The sequence below is a fragment of the Bos javanicus genome, chromosome 25 (genome assembly GCF_032452875.1).
Source record: "Bos javanicus breed banteng chromosome 25, ARS-OSU_banteng_1.0, whole genome shotgun sequence".
Taxonomy (NCBI): Eukaryota; Metazoa; Chordata; class Mammalia; order Artiodactyla; family Bovidae; genus Bos; species Bos javanicus.
Genome location: NC_083892.1, coordinates 18,221,648 through 18,240,225, shown reverse-complemented (window position 1 = coordinate 18,240,225; position 18,578 = coordinate 18,221,648). Strand labels below are relative to the sequence as shown.

At 43.5% G+C, this 18,578-nt stretch overlaps 1 protein-coding gene across 4 annotated transcripts in view; it reads right to left on the bottom strand.

Moving 5' to 3' along the window:
* The window catches only part of ACSM1 (acyl-CoA synthetase medium chain family member 1), a 64,573-nt gene that overhangs the window by 35,380 nt on the left and 10,615 nt on the right, over positions 1 to 18,578 (bottom strand). For 2 of the 4 annotated variants that reach the window (XM_061401318.1, XM_061401321.1), the window contains one exon: positions 15,604 to 15,807. In XM_061401318.1, the coding sequence (XP_061257302.1) occupies positions 15,604 to 15,795 (192 nt within the window). In that variant the 5' untranslated portion in view covers positions 15,796 to 15,807. Of the gene's footprint in view, positions 1 to 15,603; positions 15,847 to 18,578 lie in introns of all 4 variants that reach the window. The other 2 variants (XM_061401319.1, XM_061401320.1) reach the window with 2 other exon arrangements.

Genomic DNA, 18,578 nt, shown 5'->3' with positions numbered 1-18,578 from the left:
ACAAGTCTGTTAGGTTTAAAGTTCCAAGTTATATATTTAAGGATTAGAAAAATTTAACCTTGGATAACTAACCAACAGTTATATTTGGACAGTTAGGTCAAAGGGCCTGACTTCCTCAATTCTACTCAGATCTGGGGATCTCAGAGCTTTTTATATAAAAGTAGGTAAAACAAACAGGGAACAAAAAAGAAAAAGCTTTCTAAACTCTTGAAGGAGTCTTTGGGCCTAGAAAAGAAAACAACAGTCTCAAAGGCCCTTGCGATCTAACTTCCAAGAAAACAAAACCGAACTTTAGGTCCCGCCCTGATGCTCCAGGTGGTTGTATCTATCTGGGACTTATCACCCCCTGCCCAGAAGCCTTATCACCCCCTGCCCAACTACAAATGCCATCTCAACTAAAGAATACCCCAAACATCCCACCTGACTTATCCCTTATCGCTGCTACAAACCTCCCTTTAAATATGAAGCCTCCCTGATCCTCTTACACTCAGCCTGGTCATTAGGCTGACTGTCGCCCCTCCTTGCCTAAATAAAGGTAACCTACTTCTGTTGAGGTAGTCTCTCCTTCTTTTCTGCCTCGGCCCGAACTATACCTTACAACTCTTCCAAAGATCAAAGCTTGTTGATTGGATCCTTAGGAAAACTAAAGTTCAAGGTATACACATTGGTGGAATTTAGATAAAGGTAGATGCTGGGAGGGATTGGGGGCAGGAGGAGAAGGGGACGACAGAGGATGAGATGGCTGGATCACTGACTTGATGGACCTGAGTCTGAGGGAACTCTGGGAGTTGGTGATGGACAGGTGCTGGGAGCCAGCACGGGAGTTCCCAGCAATGACAAAGGTCATGCAGAGAGGCCTGATATGCAAAGGTGAGTCAGGGCTCGAGGTATCTACCCCAGATGCTCAGGCATCTACCCCAAAACCAGAATCTGTCTGTTTTACTATTTTACGACTTTCACCAACTCCTGTGACATTAACAGGGGGCTATCCCCGACCACCTTTCTCTGAAGGAAATCAACTTAAAGCTCTAGTTAATAAGCCTCCTGGGCATAATAGGAGTGTTTCAATCCAAACCCCTCAGATGGCTCTCTAACTTGCCTGACAGGTTTACCCGGACTCCTACAGCTACGCACACAATTGTTTACAGAGGCATGAGAAGCTTAAGATGTTCAAATAGTATAGAGCCTCTTGGAGAGTTAGAAATTGTCAGAATAGAACTAGTAGAAGATTTCATTGTTGAGCCAATGCTTCCTGCCAAGTTTCCACATCCCCTGTACTGTATCCTTGGAAGTGTATTAATTAATATAGTTGGTATATAAAAAAATAAGTAGTGGCCTTGGTGTTAACAACTTTAGACCCTTAAGGTAATAAATTCTTTCCTTGTTGTAAGCCCACTGCACCTTTGCCCTATAGGAATGCAACTTTATCTAACACCTTCAGAGGATGGCACCAAAATTTAAAATAATTACTCTTAGAGAAAATAAGTCTTACGGTTGACAAACCTTTATCAGAGTCATAAAATGTTAACAGGCCTTCTGGCCAGAAGATGATGTAAGTCACCGAAACCATTTGTATACGATAAGTTTGCAGAAAAGAAAGCCTGGTCTCGATAAGGATCAAAGACTGCTGACTTTGCATGATTTCACACCCCTTATTATCCTCTATGCACAACTTAAGGTATATAAGCTCCCTTTGAAAATAAAGCTATGGGCCTTGCTCAAAGCTTGGTCTCCCCGTGTCGTTCTTTCTTGTTTTCCTTTCTCTCCTTTTCTTCTCTACTCTTATTTCAGGCCAAAATAATTGGAGCACAGGGGTCCTCTGGGACCACTTACTGGCCTGGGCTTCTAAGACCCACTTGAGAAGGTGCCTAAGGTGGGGCACCTTCAGCGATTTGAGAGGGTGCCTGTGGCCTCCGTGGTCAGAGCAAACCTGGTGTTACAGGTTATATTGATTTCTCTCATAAACCAGTTATTAATGAGCCTCTAAAATCTCTCAGCCTTTGCTATTCTAATCGCCAATGCCGTCATCCTTAGGGAATCCCTGGATCCAACCGGGGCAGGACCCCGGTAGACAGGGAGGCCTGGCATGCTGTGATTCATGGGGTCGCAAAGAGTCGGACACGACTGAGTGACTGAACTGAACTGAACTGACTGATATCAATTGATATTTTAAAATGGGTTTTCTTTAAGGTGGTTACAATTCTTATTTATTTATACTGTGGGATAAACAAGGCATATAGATTGCCACTAAGGAAATATTAACTAAATGTACTGAGGAAACCAATAGTTAGTTACCTGAGTCATACAAAGTAAGTAAACGGGGAACTAACATACAAAGATTAATTTAAAAAATAGTGATTTTGTTTTGGTTTAATTTATAGACTCAGAAAGGTCTTTGCTAAATGCATTGTACAAATCTTTGAAGACATGATAGATTAAAACTCTAAAGTTACAAAACATAGAACTTTGTAAATTAAATTTCAGTTTGATTAAAAATCTTGCACTGATTTTAATAACTTTAGGTGACAAAACTGTTTTTTGAAAAACTGAGCAATTGCCTTTGTCTCACAAATGTCTAAACCAGAATATGAATACAGGCCTTTAGGAGCTGAGACTAAGCCCAATTAAATAGGCAAGACCTGGGAAACCTAAAAAGAGGGGGGGAAAAGTGGCAGTTTTAAATCAAAACTGCTGAGAATGTTCCCTCAGCCAAAATTTACAGACAGTAAGCCATAATCATCTGAACAAGCAACTTTATGGTATTCCAACTGTTTGTTAACTAGCGACTTTACATCAATATTGTACTTCCTGGTTCATAGCTAGTGAGTGAAAGTTGCTCAGTTGTGTCCGACTCTGCGACTCCATGGACTATGCAGTCCATGGAATTCTCCAGGCCTGAATAATGGAGTGGGTAGCCCTTCCTTTCTCCAGGGGATCTTCCCAACCCAGGGATAGAACCCAGGACTCCTGCATTGCAGGTGGACTCTTTACCAGCTGAGCCATGAAGGAAGCCCAAGAATACTGCAGTGGATAGCCTATCCCTTCTCCAGCAGATCTTGCAGACCCAGGAATCAAAATGGGTTCTCGGGTTCATATTTAAGCTTTTAGTAAAGCTGTTAGGGGAAGCACACTGATCGAAACCACCCACCCTAGCCAGGCACTATAGTAACCATTTGCATGAGTTGTTTTATGACAGGAGGTCCTAGTAAGGAACACAGAACTAATAACCCTCCACCAACTGGAAAAGTTTGGAAAAGGTCAAAAGGAGACACCACTTGTCTGACCACCTCCCAGAATCCTTCTCTCTGGCATCCATCTTGGCTAAACAAGGCATGTACCACCAGGAAGGACTCTAAGTCAGAATGATTGGCTAAATATTACCCAGAAACTAATCCCATCACCATAAAACCCGAGACTGCAAGCCATGTGACAGAGCTGTTCTCCTGGGTTCCCTTACCCTACTGCTCTCCACTCGGGTGCCCTTTCCCAATAAAATCTCTTGCTTTGTCAGCACATGTGTCTCCTTGGACAATTCATTTCCGGGTGTTAGACAAGAGCCCAGTTTCCGGCCCTAGAATGTATACCCCTTCCTGCAACAAAGCAATGAGATCTCCAATTTGCTTATGTTTGTATACACATTATATGTATAAGATATCTCTACTTCTAAAAGGTATCATTAGAATTGAATTTATAAAGAACTCTTATTAATTTTAATAAAAATCACTACATTTAAAGAAAACTGGCCAAGATGACTTTCAGGTTCAGGTAAACTGTTAACCTGATACGTGATATTAATGTTTAAGTTTGTGGATCTAAATTAATATTGATGTCATGGGCTTCCCTTGTAGCTCAGTCAGTAAAGAATCTGCAACCCATTCCAGTATTTTTGCCTGGAGAATTCCATGGACATAGGAGCCTGACAGGGGTCACAAGAGTTGGACACAACTTAGCAACTAAATCACCAGGAGTCATCAAAATTAAGTATAATACTCTATGTTACCTAGGTTTAATAAATACATTACTAATCTCTTGCAAGAAAATAACTGGACATGATGAAGATTCAAGGTAAATGTAAATGAGATTAAAAACTTATAGATAAAAGTTTTAAAGTAATCATATTTTAGAAATATTTACTTAACATGATCTTTCCAGTTGTTTGGTAACAAGATTCTAAAGCTGTGCCAATTTAAGCCATGTGATGAAAGTTTATTTAAAAAATACTGAGACAATTACTAGATAGAAAAATTAAAGGTGTTTGAAAATATTAATGAAAATGGTATTACCTAAGATGTTTTCTATAAAAAAGAAATGTTTCAAAAATTATTACTGATGTTTAAGCTCACTAATTTATAAAATGTCAATGTAAAGACAGTGCATAATTGCTTCTTAGTTTTACTAAAATTAAGGTTTTAAGAGTTCAGCATTCTAATTTATATTTGAAATTAAGGCTATTAGAAATGATACTGTAACTTTTCAGAATACGGTAGGAAAGATAAGTTTTCAATAAAGAAGATATGAAAACTGGAATTACAATTTAGTGAGGAAAAAGAAAAATTGAGCTGGTTAATTTTACTTGGATGAAAAAGGAGAGACAAGCTGGATACAAAAAGGGATGAGAGATTATGAAGAGAGCCCTGAGAAAAAAGCTTTACACATAGTCAAGAATTAATGAAATTTAGATTGATGTTAACTAAGTGTTAGGTAGTTAGAATAGGAAAAAGGAGTCCAGAATGGTGGTGGCTAAAAGACAAGGAAGGGAAAAGCCCACAAAAATAGAACAAAGGAAGGTCCAAGGACAATAATGAGGACGTCAGGTAGAACAAAAAGCAGTCCTGGCTAGCCCAGTTTACATAGGGCAGACCTGGGAGGGGAGGAAAAAACATAAAAAGAGGAGTCAAAAGGCAGGGGGTCTCTCTCCCCTGCTTGCACGCCCTCTCTGTCTCTCTTTCTCCCTCTCTCTCTCTCTTCGCATCTTTTGGTTCGGCATGCCCTCACACCTTGAAGATGTATTTTCCTTATATTTTCTAAATAAAACTGAACTGTTACACGGAGCTGTAACATTGATCTGTCCAAGAGCTATAATACGATCTGTCCAAGAGCTGAGAGCTGTAACATGACCTGTCCAAGAGCTGTGACGTGCTGAGGGCTTTAATATCCGTTGCTTCAAATTTTTGTTGTGATGAGACAGAACTGAGGAAATTACATGCTCCCCACACATTTATGTTGCCTTGACTCCGATTTAACTTGGCTGAAACAACCTCAGCATGGCCCCCCCAAGGAGGAGGCCAAGCACAGCAGGAGTCCGACTCAGCAAAAGCTCCCACGGTGGAAGCAGAACACGAAGAAAACCCAGCGCAGGGGAAGTGACAAGAAGCCCATCGTGCTGGAAACTGGGACAGTGAAAAACTAACTCAGCAGAAAGCTCACGCGGCTCAGTCTCAGGTTCGAGAAGACCTCCGGTTTAGTTAGGAGGTCCTCTCTCTTATGGCTGGAGGGACATATGCCTGATGAAATTTTAATTCCTTTACAATCTCTCATTTCTTGTTTCCTCAAACACCCGACAAACAGGCGACTGGCAGTGGGCACAACTGAGGGACTCTGGAAAGGTTAGTCCTCGATATGTCCCAAAGGCACTATATGCTGAGCCCCAGTTGAGTTCAGTTCAGTTCAGTCGCTCAGTCGTGTCCGACTCTTTGTGACCCCATGAATCGCAGCACACCAGGCCTCCTTGTCCATCACCATCTCCCGGAGTTCACTCAAACTCACATCCATTGAGTCAGTAATGCCATCCAGCCATCTCATCCTCTGTCGTCCCCTTCTCCTCCTGCCCCCAATCCCTCCCAGCATCAGAGTCTTTTCCAGTGAGTCAACTCTTCTCATGAGGTGGCCAAAGTACTGGAGTTTCAGCTTCAGCATCATTCCTTCCAAAGAACACCTAGGGCTGATCTCCTCTAGAATGGACTGGTTGGATCTCCTTGCAGTCCAAGGGACTCTCAAGAGTCTTCTCCAACACCACAGTTCAAAAGCATCAATTCTTCGGTGCTCAGCCTTCTTCACAGTCCAACTCTTGCTGTTGCCCAAATTGGTGGGGGTTCTTCTGTCCTTAATCTTTGTGCCAAGGACCAGGCCAATGAAAACTCTGAGCACAGGTCAGGTATTTAGCAGATTTTCTGGCAGGCTATGAAGGGGATTCCTTGGCACGTTTTGCCCACTGCTTTTTCCTACTGTCCTTCAGCTCCCCTCTCCTGGGACTTGAGCCCAGCCAAAACCCATGATGCCTAGCTTCAGGACCTACTGAAGTTCAGGCTCTGATGTCTCATTGCAAAAATTCAGTGTGAGACACAGTGATAGGTAAGATGTGGATTTGCTAGGATTCAGAGAGAAGTACACTCTGCAGGGTGTGGGCCATTGCAGAGGGCAAGGGCTTAGGCCATGGACTTAGGCCATGGAATGTGGTCTGGCTAGGTTTTGCAAGTAGGGTGGTGAATTCATATGCTAAGGAGTGGGAGGATCATTTCAACCACTGGAGAACCACCTACTCCTCTGTCTTTTTGACAGTGCCTTGGAGCAGTCCTGTCACATCTGGGTGTGTCACTTAGCTTACAGATCAGAGATTAATGTTTCCTTGAATCTGACTTGTCCTCTTGTCAACTGATTTTAATCGGTTTATGTTAAGGCTTTGTGCTGTGTCATTCTTTCAAAAGTTGTGCCCTGCCCCCTTCCCTCCTGTTTCACGCTCTTTTCCTGAGCCCCGTCCAGGCCCCCAATGTTGCCTCTACAATCTTCTGGAGGGACAATCAGAAAACAGCTGACCCTTGGGAGGGAAATACTGTGTAGTATCCAATCCCTTTAGATATTCAGGCCTTCATCTTCCATGTTTCCTACAACATGTGCAGCATCAGTATCTCTCAGTGAACCCACTAGGGCAGGCAACAGGCACACAGTGTCTGCTAGAAGTCCATCAGTTGGCATCCCTTCAAAGGCAATTGGTTTCTGGGGATAATATTTGCCCCTTTAGGAGTTGGCCCTGCAGGCTGCTTGGGCCAAAACCCTTAGCACCCTTCTCTGAAGGTTACAAACATACCCCAGAGTCAAATCTCGTCTTCACTTTTATAGAACATCTGATCTATTGTCTCTTACCAATTTGTTCTTGAGACACTTACTAACTCCTACAACCAGGACCCTGCCCCCTTGTAGGCAACATTGCTCCATCCAGCCTATTATTAAAACACTTTAATGCCCCTAACAGGGCCAGATAACCCACTCCTTTGTCATTGCTTCTGTTATTACCTAAAGTGGGCCTAGGACAATGAAATGTTTACCACTGGAGTCACCCTAACCTGCTCTTATGGAGAACTAGGGGAGGAAATCGGTGACTTACAATCCTTTAGAGCAGTAAGAGGATAAGGCTTATGTCCACTTCACCAGGTTCCCAGTCTCAGGGCACAGGCTTGGATTGCTTTACATCTTGATATCTGTTCCCATCTGCAGTGACCAAACTGGCAATGAGTTAAAATTACAACTCCTTAATCCTATCCAGCACTGATCATGCTGGAGACCTTGGGGACGCCCAACTCCATTCATGGACTGCCTTGACCTGCCTAGGGATCTGGTCCTCGAAAGTTTGTCACGCCTCAACCTGCTCAGGGATCTGCCAGTCCAGGGGTCCCAGAAGGTTGTCACGCCTCGACTTGCCCAGGGACCCAATTCTTGGGAATTGGGCTGACCTACCTCAACCTGTCCAGAGATTCAATCTCCAGGAGGCTCTCACGCCTCAGCCTGCCTGGGGATCTGCACCCTGACCCGGGGCGCCTGACTCTTAGGTTGCAACAGTACTGGGTAGGATAAGCTTCAGAAAGACTCACCCCTAAGGAAGTCCACCCATGGAAATAGAAGGAAGCTTATTACTTGTGGGACTGTGCCCAGTCTCAGCAGTAACTCAGGAGCCCAGTGAGAACCCCACTGCCTTTCTGGAAAGTCCAAAATAGGCCCTCCAAAATTTTACCAATCTGGACTTAGACTCTTAGGAGGGACAGGTGGTTTTAAAGGACAAATTCCTGTCCCAATATGCATCAGATATCAGAATAAAGTTACAACAACTACAGCAGCAGGACCCTGCTTCCTCTTTTGATGAGATTGCTTGTTACAAAAGCCCCCAATACCTTTTGTAACAGAGAACAGGAGAAGGAGGCCAAGGCCCAGGAAAGGGAGAAAAGGAAAGAGACAAGGCATGCCCAGATGCTGGCCGCCTTCCAGGGAAGCCGTATGGCAAACCCCGAGTCCTTGAAGAACAAGGCACGAGCAAATGCCTAATTTGTAGACAGGCGGGACATTGAGCCAAAGAGTGTCCAAACCGTGACAAGTCTCCTAAAATGGCTTGCTATAAATGCCATCAGCTGGGACATCGGGCAGCACTCTGCCCTTGGGACCCAAGAGCCTCAAGGTCAAGAGCCAAGCCTTCCCTCATGATGGTTCAACAGGACTGAAGCAGCCCTCTCCAGCCAGCCAGCCTGTCGCACATAACCGTCATGGGTCTGGAGCCAAGGGTGCAACTGGATGTGGCAGGTAGGTCCGAGAATTTTTTGGTTGACACGGGGGCTACCTACTCTGTCTTGATCACCTACTCTGGAGCCTTCTTCTCCCAAACCTGTACCATTTTGGGTGCTACAGGAAAAACAACTACTAAAAGATTCACCCAAGTGCTTCTTTGTTGCTGGGATCGACAACTATTTTCCCACCAGTTTCTGGTGGTCCCCAAGAATCCTACTTCCTTACTGGGAAGAGATATACTCACTGAACTGGGGACCACCTTTTTGATGGGAGGCTTCTCAGCCCCTAGAGCCCTACAGCTTCTGGTTACTACTGAAGAACCCATTACACCCTCTCCAATAGAGAGGGACTAAAAACTCTGGGAGGTCAAAATTAAACCCCAGGTGCGGGACCAGGGGACTCCTGGAAGAGCCCACTAAGCTGAACTGGTCATCATTGTCCTCTGAGATGCCACTCGGTTTCCTAACCGGAAACAATATCCCCTCAGAAGAGAGGCTTGGGAGGGACTACTTTAATAAATAAATTCCTTGCTTGTGGGCTATTGGTTCCCACCAATTCACCGTGTAATGCCCCAATCCTCTCAGTAAGGAAAAAGGATGGAATCTGGTGAATGGTTCATGATCTCTGGATGGATCATAAGTGAAGCTGTAGTCCCCCTACATCCCACAGTACCCAATCCCTATGTAATCTTGGGGGAAAATCCCACCCAGTGCCAAGTGGTTTACAGTCTTGGATCTCAAAGATGCATTCTTTTGCACCACTGGCTAAAGAATCCCAATATCTTTTTGTCTTTGAGTGGGAGGCTGCAGAAGAAAGACACCAACAGATGACTTGGACAGTATTACCTCAGGGGTTCAGAGATAGCCCCCACCTATTTGGACAGGCCCTTAGCTGGGATCTCCTAGATCTGGACCTGCAATCTAATGGGAAAATAGTACAATATGTAGTTCAGTTCAGTTCAGTTCAGTCACTCAGTCGTGTCCGACTCTTTGAGACCCCATGAATTGCAGCACGCCAGGCCTCCCTGTCCATCACCAACTGCCGGAGTCTACCCAAACCCATGTCCATTGAGTCGGTGATGCCACCTAACCAGCTCATCCTCTGTCATTTCCTTCTCAATATGTAGATGACCTACTAATCTGCTCTCCAGATGAAAAAAATGCCCAACAACGTGCAATTCAGGTTCTAAGCTTTTTGGCAGAGAGGGGATATAAAGTCTCCCATGCTAAGGCACAGATGATCGAGACAAAGATCACTTACCTGGGAGTTCAGATTACACATGGGTCCAGGAGGCTGTCCTCTGATCTGGTACAAGGAATCCTCCAGTTGCCCTCCCCCACGACTCAAAAACAATTGAGAGCTTTCCTGGGGCTAACTGGGTATTGTAGAATCTGGACACCCAACATATGGTCTAATTGCCCAGCCCTTATATGAAAGCTTAAAGGGACGGGATGATTCAATCCCACTGATGTGGGGAACTCCTCAAAAGAAGGCAGAGGCTACACTGAAACAAGCCTTAACTCAAGCACCCGCCTTGATGTTGCCAGACCCAGAAAGAGCATTCCAACTTTATGCCCACGAAAAAGAGAGAATAGCCTTGGGAGTGTTAACTCAAAGGTTGGGATCTGAGCCCCAGCCTGTAGCTCACTTATCCAAGACGCTAAACCCAACCACCTGAGGCTGGCCTCCCTGCCTTAGAAATCTTACAGCTATTGCAATCCTGATAGAAGATGCTTTAAAACTCTCTTTTGGGTGCAAACTAATTTTTTACCAGCCACCAAGTGAAACAACTCCTAAATGGGAGAGGCCATTTGTGGATGTCTGATCAAAGAATCCTCAGGTATCAAGCAGTGCTGATGGAAAATCCAGGCCTCACTTATATCCCCTTGTGAGATTCTTAACCCAGCCACTCTCCTGCCTACCCCCGAGGGCTCTCTCCCCTTTCATTCTTGCCTAGAAACCTTGGACCACTGGACAAAACCCCGAGAAGGATTGTTGGAAGATCCTCTGACCAATCTTGAGGAAATCCGGTACACTGATGGAAGCAGCTTTGTCTTGGATGGAAAAAGAAGAGCTGAATATGCAGTAGTCTCCAATTTTGAGACCATAGCGGCTAAGCCTTTGCCACCAGGTACTTCAGCCCAATTAGCTGAGCTCATAGCCCTGACTCAAGCTTTAGAGCTGGGAAAAGGAAAGAGGGTAGCCATTTACATTGACTCCAAGTCTGCCTTTCTGGTGCTACATGCACATGCTGCTATTTGGAAAGAAAGGGGCCATTTGACCACCCGAGGGTCCCCAGTGAAATATGGTGATCAAATCCTTAGACTCTTGGAGGCAGTCCATCTGCCCACTGAGGTTTCTGTCTCCCACTGTTAAGGACACCAAAAAGGGAGCACAGAAATGGCACGAGGGAACCAAGCAGCTGATCAGGCAGCTAAGAGAGCAGCGTTACAGAACAATGACCTAATAGGGGTTGCCACCTTAGTTCTACAGACTAATTTGCCAGAAACTCCTTCATATACTGAAGGTGAGACTCTTAAAGCTAAGAATGAGGGCTTTCAAGATCATATGGGGTGGTTCCAAAAGGAGGGACTCCTTTTTCTGCCTGGGAAACTCCAGTGGAAGTTGGTTAATGCCTTACATGCCACCACTCATTTAGGGGAAAAGGTCCTCCAAAGATTACTAGAAAGGGCTTTCAGAGGAACAGACCTCCAAATGACTATAAGGCAAGTGGTCTCCTCTTGTCCCACTTGCCATTTAAACAACCCTCAAGGAGCTCCTGGTGGCTCAGACGATAAAGTGCCCGCCTGCAATGCAGGAGACCTGGGTTCGATCCCCGGGTTGGGAAGATCCCCTGGAGAAGAAAATGGCAACCCACTCCAGTATTCTTGCCTGGAGAATCCTGTGGACAGAGGACCCTGATAGGCTACAGTCCGTGGGGTCACAAAGAGTCGGACACGACTGAGCAACTTCACTTCACAAGGAGCTCAAAGACCCCAGCTGGCCCAGCCTGTCCAACGATGTGGGACTTACCCAGGAGAGGACTGGCAGATGGACTTCACCCAGATGCCAGTTTCTCAAGGGTATAAATACCTATTAGTCACGATAGATACATTCACAGGATGGATTGAAGGCTTTCCCGCCTGGACCAAGAAGGCTGAGGAGGTGGTAAAAACAAAACAAACAAAAAAAACTGCTGCATGAAATCTTCCAAGATTTGGTCTGCTCAGGTCATTACAAAGTGATGATGGGACATCATTTACTTCTAAGGTCACTCAGTTCAGTTCAGTTCAGTCGCTCAGTCATGTCCGACTCTTTGCGACGCCATGAATCACAGCATGCCAGGCCTCCCTGTCCATCACCAACTCCCGGAGTTCATTCAAACTCATGTCCATCGAGTCAGTGATGCCATCCAGCCATCTCATCCTCCATCATCCCCTTCTCCTCCTGCCCCCAATCGCTCCCAGCATCAGGGTCTTTTCCAATGAGTCAACTCTTTGCATGAGGTGGCCAAAGTATTGGAGTTTCAGCTTCAGCATCAGTCCTTCCAATGAACACTCAGGACTGATCTCCTTTAGGATGGACTGGTTGGATCTTCTTGCAGTCCAAGGGACTCTCAAGAGTCTTCTCCAACACCACAGTTCAAAAGCACCTTAGGGGTCTCTAAAGCATTGGGCATTACTTATTATCTCCATTCTGCTTGGAGGTTTCAGTCTTCAGGAAAAGTATAAAGAGCCACCCAATTCTTAAAATCAGGGATAAAACAGATAACCCAGGAGACCTCTCTTGGATGGAAGGAGGCTTTACCAATAGCTCTCCTCTGCACCTGTATTGCCCCTAAGGAACAGGTTGGTCTTAGTCCTTATGAGATGCTATATGATGTGAGAGTTGGACTGTGAAGAAAGCTGAGCACTGAAGAATTGATGCTTTTGAACTGTGGTGTTGGAGAAGACTCCTGAGAGTCCCTTGGACTGCAAGGAGATCCAACCAGTCCATCCTAAAGGAGATCAGTCCTGAGTGTTCATTGGAAGGACTGATGCTGAAGCTGAAACTCCAATACTTTGGCCACCTCATGCAAAGAGTTGACTCATTGGAAAAGACTCTGATGCTGGGAGGGATTGGGGGCAGGAGGAAAAGGGGACGACAGAGGATGAGATGGCTGGATGGCATCACCGACTCGATGGACGAAAGTTTGAGTGAACTCCGGGAGTTGGTGATGGACAGGGAGGCCTGGCATGCTATGATTCATGGGATCGCAAAGAGTCGGACACGACTGAGCAAATTCATGGGGTTGCAAAGAGTCGGACATGACTGAGCGACTGAACTGAATTGATGGGAGACCTTTTGTTTATGTCAATGATCTCTTCCTAGATCCAGAGTCTCAGACCCTCCAGTTTCATACCATGGCCATTGGGCAATTCCAACAGGATATACGCTTGTGGGGTGTGAACCAGTACCCAAAAGATTCTAAGGGGTCACCACTATATGCTCTAGGGACTCAAGCCCTAATTAAAATCTGGAAAGATGGGCCCCCAAAGGCTCAACTCCAGCCCATGTTGGAGGGCCCCTACCCTGTTAATACTTTCTACCCTCACACCGGTCAAGGTACCAGGACATGACTCCTGGATTCAGTACTCTTGAGTCAGGCTGTGGAAGAAAACAGAGGAAGACACTCAGTACACCCGTGGGCCCCTAGGAGATCTCAGATACCTATTCAGAACAACAAATGAGTGCCATTCCAATGAACACCCCCCAAATCTAGTTTCTGTGGATATTTCTCAGGACAGCTCTAAAGAGCCAACACAGCTTGGCAGGGGCTGTACTCCAAAACAGACAGGAGATAGATCTTCTGATCCCTGAAAAAGGAGGGACTTGAGCTATCCTGGCGAAGGGAATTTGGAGTTGGCTAATGCCCCTACTAGTCCTTGTTATTCCATATTGATGCTGCTTATGATTGCTCCATATATTATCAATTGTCTAACCCGTTTTGTCTCTGCCCAGGTCAACAAACTACAAAGTGCAGTGCCAGTTCAAGCAAGGATATATAAAATTACAGGTGACCACAGAAAATAACACTCACCCTTAGATGGACACCACTATAAGGACTCTGAGGCCTGAGACTAGCAAGAGGGGAGGCCCAATGCCCCTCGCCGTCCCAGTTCAGTAAGAAGTAGCCAGAAAGACCTCAAAGCCCCTATTCCCAAAGAATTGGGCCTCCCATCGCTTGAGGGGGGAACGTTAGGTAGTTAGAATAGAAAAAAGGAGTTCAGAATGGCGGTGGCTAAAAGACAAGGAAGGGAAAGCAGAGATGTTTTGACATCATCATCTCATGAGACCAGGTTAAAGAGTGGCTTATAGAATCAAACAGTCTGAACACAAATCCTGCTCCTCCACTTATTAGATAAGCAAATTCTGTAGGTTTTTGAACAATTGTAGCCTCAGTTTCCTCATCTCAAAAATGGGGATGATTAAAGTGTCCATTTTATCAGAATAATAAGCACAAAGTGCTTGGCATAGCACATAAGTAAAAAGGGCTCTCCAAAAGTGAAGGCTCTATTTTCCTTGGAGTTTTTTGGAAATTCAGAAAAAGGAAAAAGATGGAGGCAGGATAAAAGTCCTCATAAAAGGCATATAAGTTCTGAATACTAACATATTGAGAGGCTTAACAGTCAGGTAGGAAGGCCAGAGCTCCGCAAGCAACAGGAGGAAATAAACTGTAAGTGGCAGACTTTTTTCCTCTTCTAATCCTGTGTTGTCATGAGGACACTTGGCTCTGTCTGAAGGTAACCTTGAGCTGCTAATGGCTCAGCAAACAAATGCATTTTTCTTATGGAAATGGTTTTTTTAAGCTATGTTAATGAAACTATGTATTTGCTTGGAAATCTGCCTTTCTTCAAGATTCATGTCAATTGTTTTATGGCTGGAGATGACTCCCCTTTTGCCATTCTATCTCAAAATGCATGTTATGGGAGAGGGGCCTTAACTATCTCAGTAACTCTCTCAGTAACCATAACTCTCTGTCTTGAGGCATTTCTTTTATCAGATTAGCAGCTTGCTAACAGGTACATAATGTCTAGCAAGGGGGTATCTTTTCTGCCCGCTTCTGATGTCGATGCCAGAAGCTTTCTCTCTTTTATACTTTAATAAAACTTTGCTACACAGAAAGTTCTGAGTGATCAAGCCTCATCTCCAGCCCTGGATCGAAATTCTCTCCTCTGGAGATCACGAATCTTGGCATCACTCACAGTAGCCTTAACCTTTGCAGCCTTAACCTTTCAGTATGAATGTATGCTCATGGTAAATTAAAAATACATCAACTCTTTGACTCCATATCAGGTAAATTCTTTCTTCTGAACAAATACAGTGTTGAGTGGGCTTTCACAATGTGGAAAATGCCAGCAGGAACTTTGAGCTGAAACACCCCCCATTGTCTACCCAACTCCTAGTGTCACCACTGTGCCTCTCTTGGGAAAAGAGAAACCAATAATGTGCATTTTTTTTGCAGATACCACTGGGATGGGTTTCTCTGGATACACCCCAAAGCCACGTTCAAGTAGGTAGTTGATAGGGAGGACTCCAGCTATACCTGCCATCCTCATAGGATGACATGATTTAGTTACATGTGTCAGATGTTCATGTACACAATCAAGGTTACACCCTCCCTCTGGGTGTAACCTAAAGTCAAGCCCATGCTTTACGAGATGAATTCTAGTTAGACTCACAGTCTCATTAGTTGAAGATGAGAATTCAGACCAACATCAACTTGCTGACCTGTGATTAGAACTTGACACTTGGTCATGATTACTTGACTGAGTACCAGATACTTTCACCTGCTATCTTGTTTCTTAAATGAGATTATCCCCCTTTCACAGATAAAGCCACTGGGGCTTAGAGAATAGAGGAAGTGTCCAGCTGAGAACTGAACCCCCAAACATAAGCTTTTCCCATGAAAATTGTAGACTTAGTCAGAAGCCCTTTTAGTTCTGTGCCCCTCTTCCTATTAGGAGAAGGAGGTGAATCCTGTTCTCACACACAACACAGAGGCCTCCTTACCTTCTCCATTTGAGTCCAGCGGTCCAGTACATCACTTGCAAAGTTAAATTCCTCAGGTCTGTCATAGTCATTCCATCTTAGGGTTCCAGCTCCTGATAAAGATCGGCAGCGCAGGTGCTGAGGGGCATGGTGGAAGCCAGGGCAGGACATGTGGATGCCCCAGAGGACCCGAAACTTCATCAGCCTTTGCATAGTGGAGCAGTCCTCAGGAAACAGACACAGAATTCTCAGGTCACTACCTGTCTTGAGAATAGATGGCTAATATGTTGGTCATTGGAGCAGAAATTCATTCCACTAAATAAAGGCACATTGCTGGCTAATTACTAGAGTAATAGCTTTGTTTCAGTTCACTGGAATTTGGAGGGCACAACTAATAGCTCACTGAAATTTGAAGGCATAGCTAAACTGACTTAGCTGGGAATTTCTCTTTCCAAATGAAGAATCACAAGGCAAAAATTATGAGGAGGGGCTATAGCTACTAGATGAGGTAGGCACATATTCCTGAGGGTCTTCTCCTTCTTTTTTAAACTCCAGGAATGGAAGCCAGCCATGTGGCCACGGTTTTTTTGGTAGAAACAGTATTTTCAAAGTCCTGTATGTCATGCTATCCTTGCTCTGGAAACATCTCTTCCTACTGAGCCCAAATATGTGGTTCTCATGAAAACTGTCATAGTTTTAGATGATCCCATCGCATCCAAATTTGATTGGTCGATCATTTCCCATGATATATATATATATATATTTAAATACAAACTAGGCTGATCATAATCCCTCTCCAAAATTGTGTGTGTGTGTGTGTTACCAAAGCCTTAGTGGAAGCCATGAAAATATACACTTTGGAAATTGTCAGTGGCTATAATTCCTGTAATGTGGAGATAACTGCTCTGCATAAGAGAAGAAAATTTGTAAATTTTCAGGGACATGGAAATAAGGGGTAGAGAGAATCTTGAAGGCATGCAAGTCTCTGGTTCATAACTATTGCTCCTGAGGCATGTCTACATCTCTATCCCTCTCTTGTTAATATCCTGTCCTGAATTCTATGTACCAACAATTTTTCCTGTCTGAGATTGCATTTCTCTTACTTGATATTATAAGAATACTGACAAATATGCACCACCACACTCAGATAGAAGAGGCTAATATCACAGCACTCTCCCTACTAAACAGGGATCTGGCCTCAAGGTCTTCCCCAGGACAGCATTCAGGTACCTATTATCAATCCATCATTTGACCTATGAAATAAAAATTTTTTGCCACTCCAGATCCAACAAATGCTTCTGACATGGGGATAAAATGCTCATTTACTAGGATACTTTCGAAGTTTGATGGTGGAAATTGGCTTAAGCAAGAACTTCTGTTATATGAGCAGAAAGCCACTTCACAAATAGCTTTGAGGTTTAAGCAGTTTATCCCTGCAAATAATTAAGCCCTCTCCCCCTCAGTTACAGCAACAAGATAATACTGTTTGATGATAGACTCATGAAAGAAATCAATAAAACATGACTCCATTTTCAATCTGTTTAGACTTGAGTGGGTTGCCATTTCCTTCTCCAATGCATGAAAGTGAAAGGTGAAAGTGAAGTCGCTCAGTCGTGTCCGACTCTTAGCGACCCCATGGACTGTAGCCCACCAGGCTCCACCGTCCATGGGAGTTTCCAGGCAAGAGTACTGGAGTGGGTTGCCAGTGCCTTCTCCGTGTAATAACCTAGCCCCAATTAATTTTGGTGCTGCCTTCAGAACCCTGCTACTGCCTACAGAGAAGAGTATTGACTTAAAAAATAGTCACAAACTAAAAGTTGATAGTTATGTTTTATTCAGTGGGAATTTTTAGGACTTCAATCCCAGGAGACAGCATCTCAATGACTCTGAGAGAATTGCTCCAAGGAAGTGAGAGGAGGGACCAGGTTAAAGTTTTGCAACAAAGGATAGATAGACTGAACATCAGAAGACTATTGTTAATTAAAGGAAGCAAGGTAAAGTTAACCTTCAATCACTTGCCAAATCTTCTGAATGCCAAATAAACTTAGTTTAACATTCTTCTCTGAGATGTCCCAGAGATTTTTCTTCAAAGCATCCCAGAGTCAGCAGGAAGCTAAAGAGCTTTAGTTAGATTTTGATATTTGAGATGTTTGTTAGAAATGTGAACAAAGATTTAAAACACAACAGGATCATAGGTCACTGAAACAATGCTTATTTACTTAACCAAAGTAAAAGAGAAATCAAATTCCAGTTTCTTATTAGCTTACTTAGCCAAATCCATTTAGTTAACGTCAATCTAAATTTAGTGAACCTTGACTATGCATAAAACTTTTTCCTCCTCAGGTTTGCTTTTCACAGTTTCTCATCACTTTCTGTATCTAGTCTCATTTCTTATACAAATAAAATCAACAAGCTCATTCTTTCTTTTTTCTCAATAAAATGCAATTTTATTCCTCATACCTTCTTTACTGAAAACACACATTTTATGTCCTACTGTATACTAAAATGTTACTGTATTATTTCTAATAGCTTTAACTGCATATTTAAATTAGAAATTTCAACTCTTAAAACCTTAATTTTTAGTAAAAGATAAGTAAGTAATTATGAACTGTTTTTTACATTGGCATTCTATAGATTGTTGAGCATAAACAGCAGTGATAATTTCTAAAAGCACTTGTTTTCTTATAGAAAACATCTTGGAGTGACATCAAGCATTTTCATTAATATTCCTAAATACTTTTAGTTTTTTTCTTTAGTAATTTATATCTCAGTATCTCATTAATGAAATTATCTAGTTATTCAATAAACTTTTATCATTTAACTTAAATTAGCCCAACTTTAGAATTTTAAGTTACCAAATATCTGGAAAGATTATTTTAAATAGATTTTTCTAAAATAGAAAAGAGTTTACCTCAAAGCTCTTATCTTATTTACATTTATTTTAAAGTTTCATTGTATCAATAAAATATAAATCAATGGTGGTGGTTTAGTCTCTC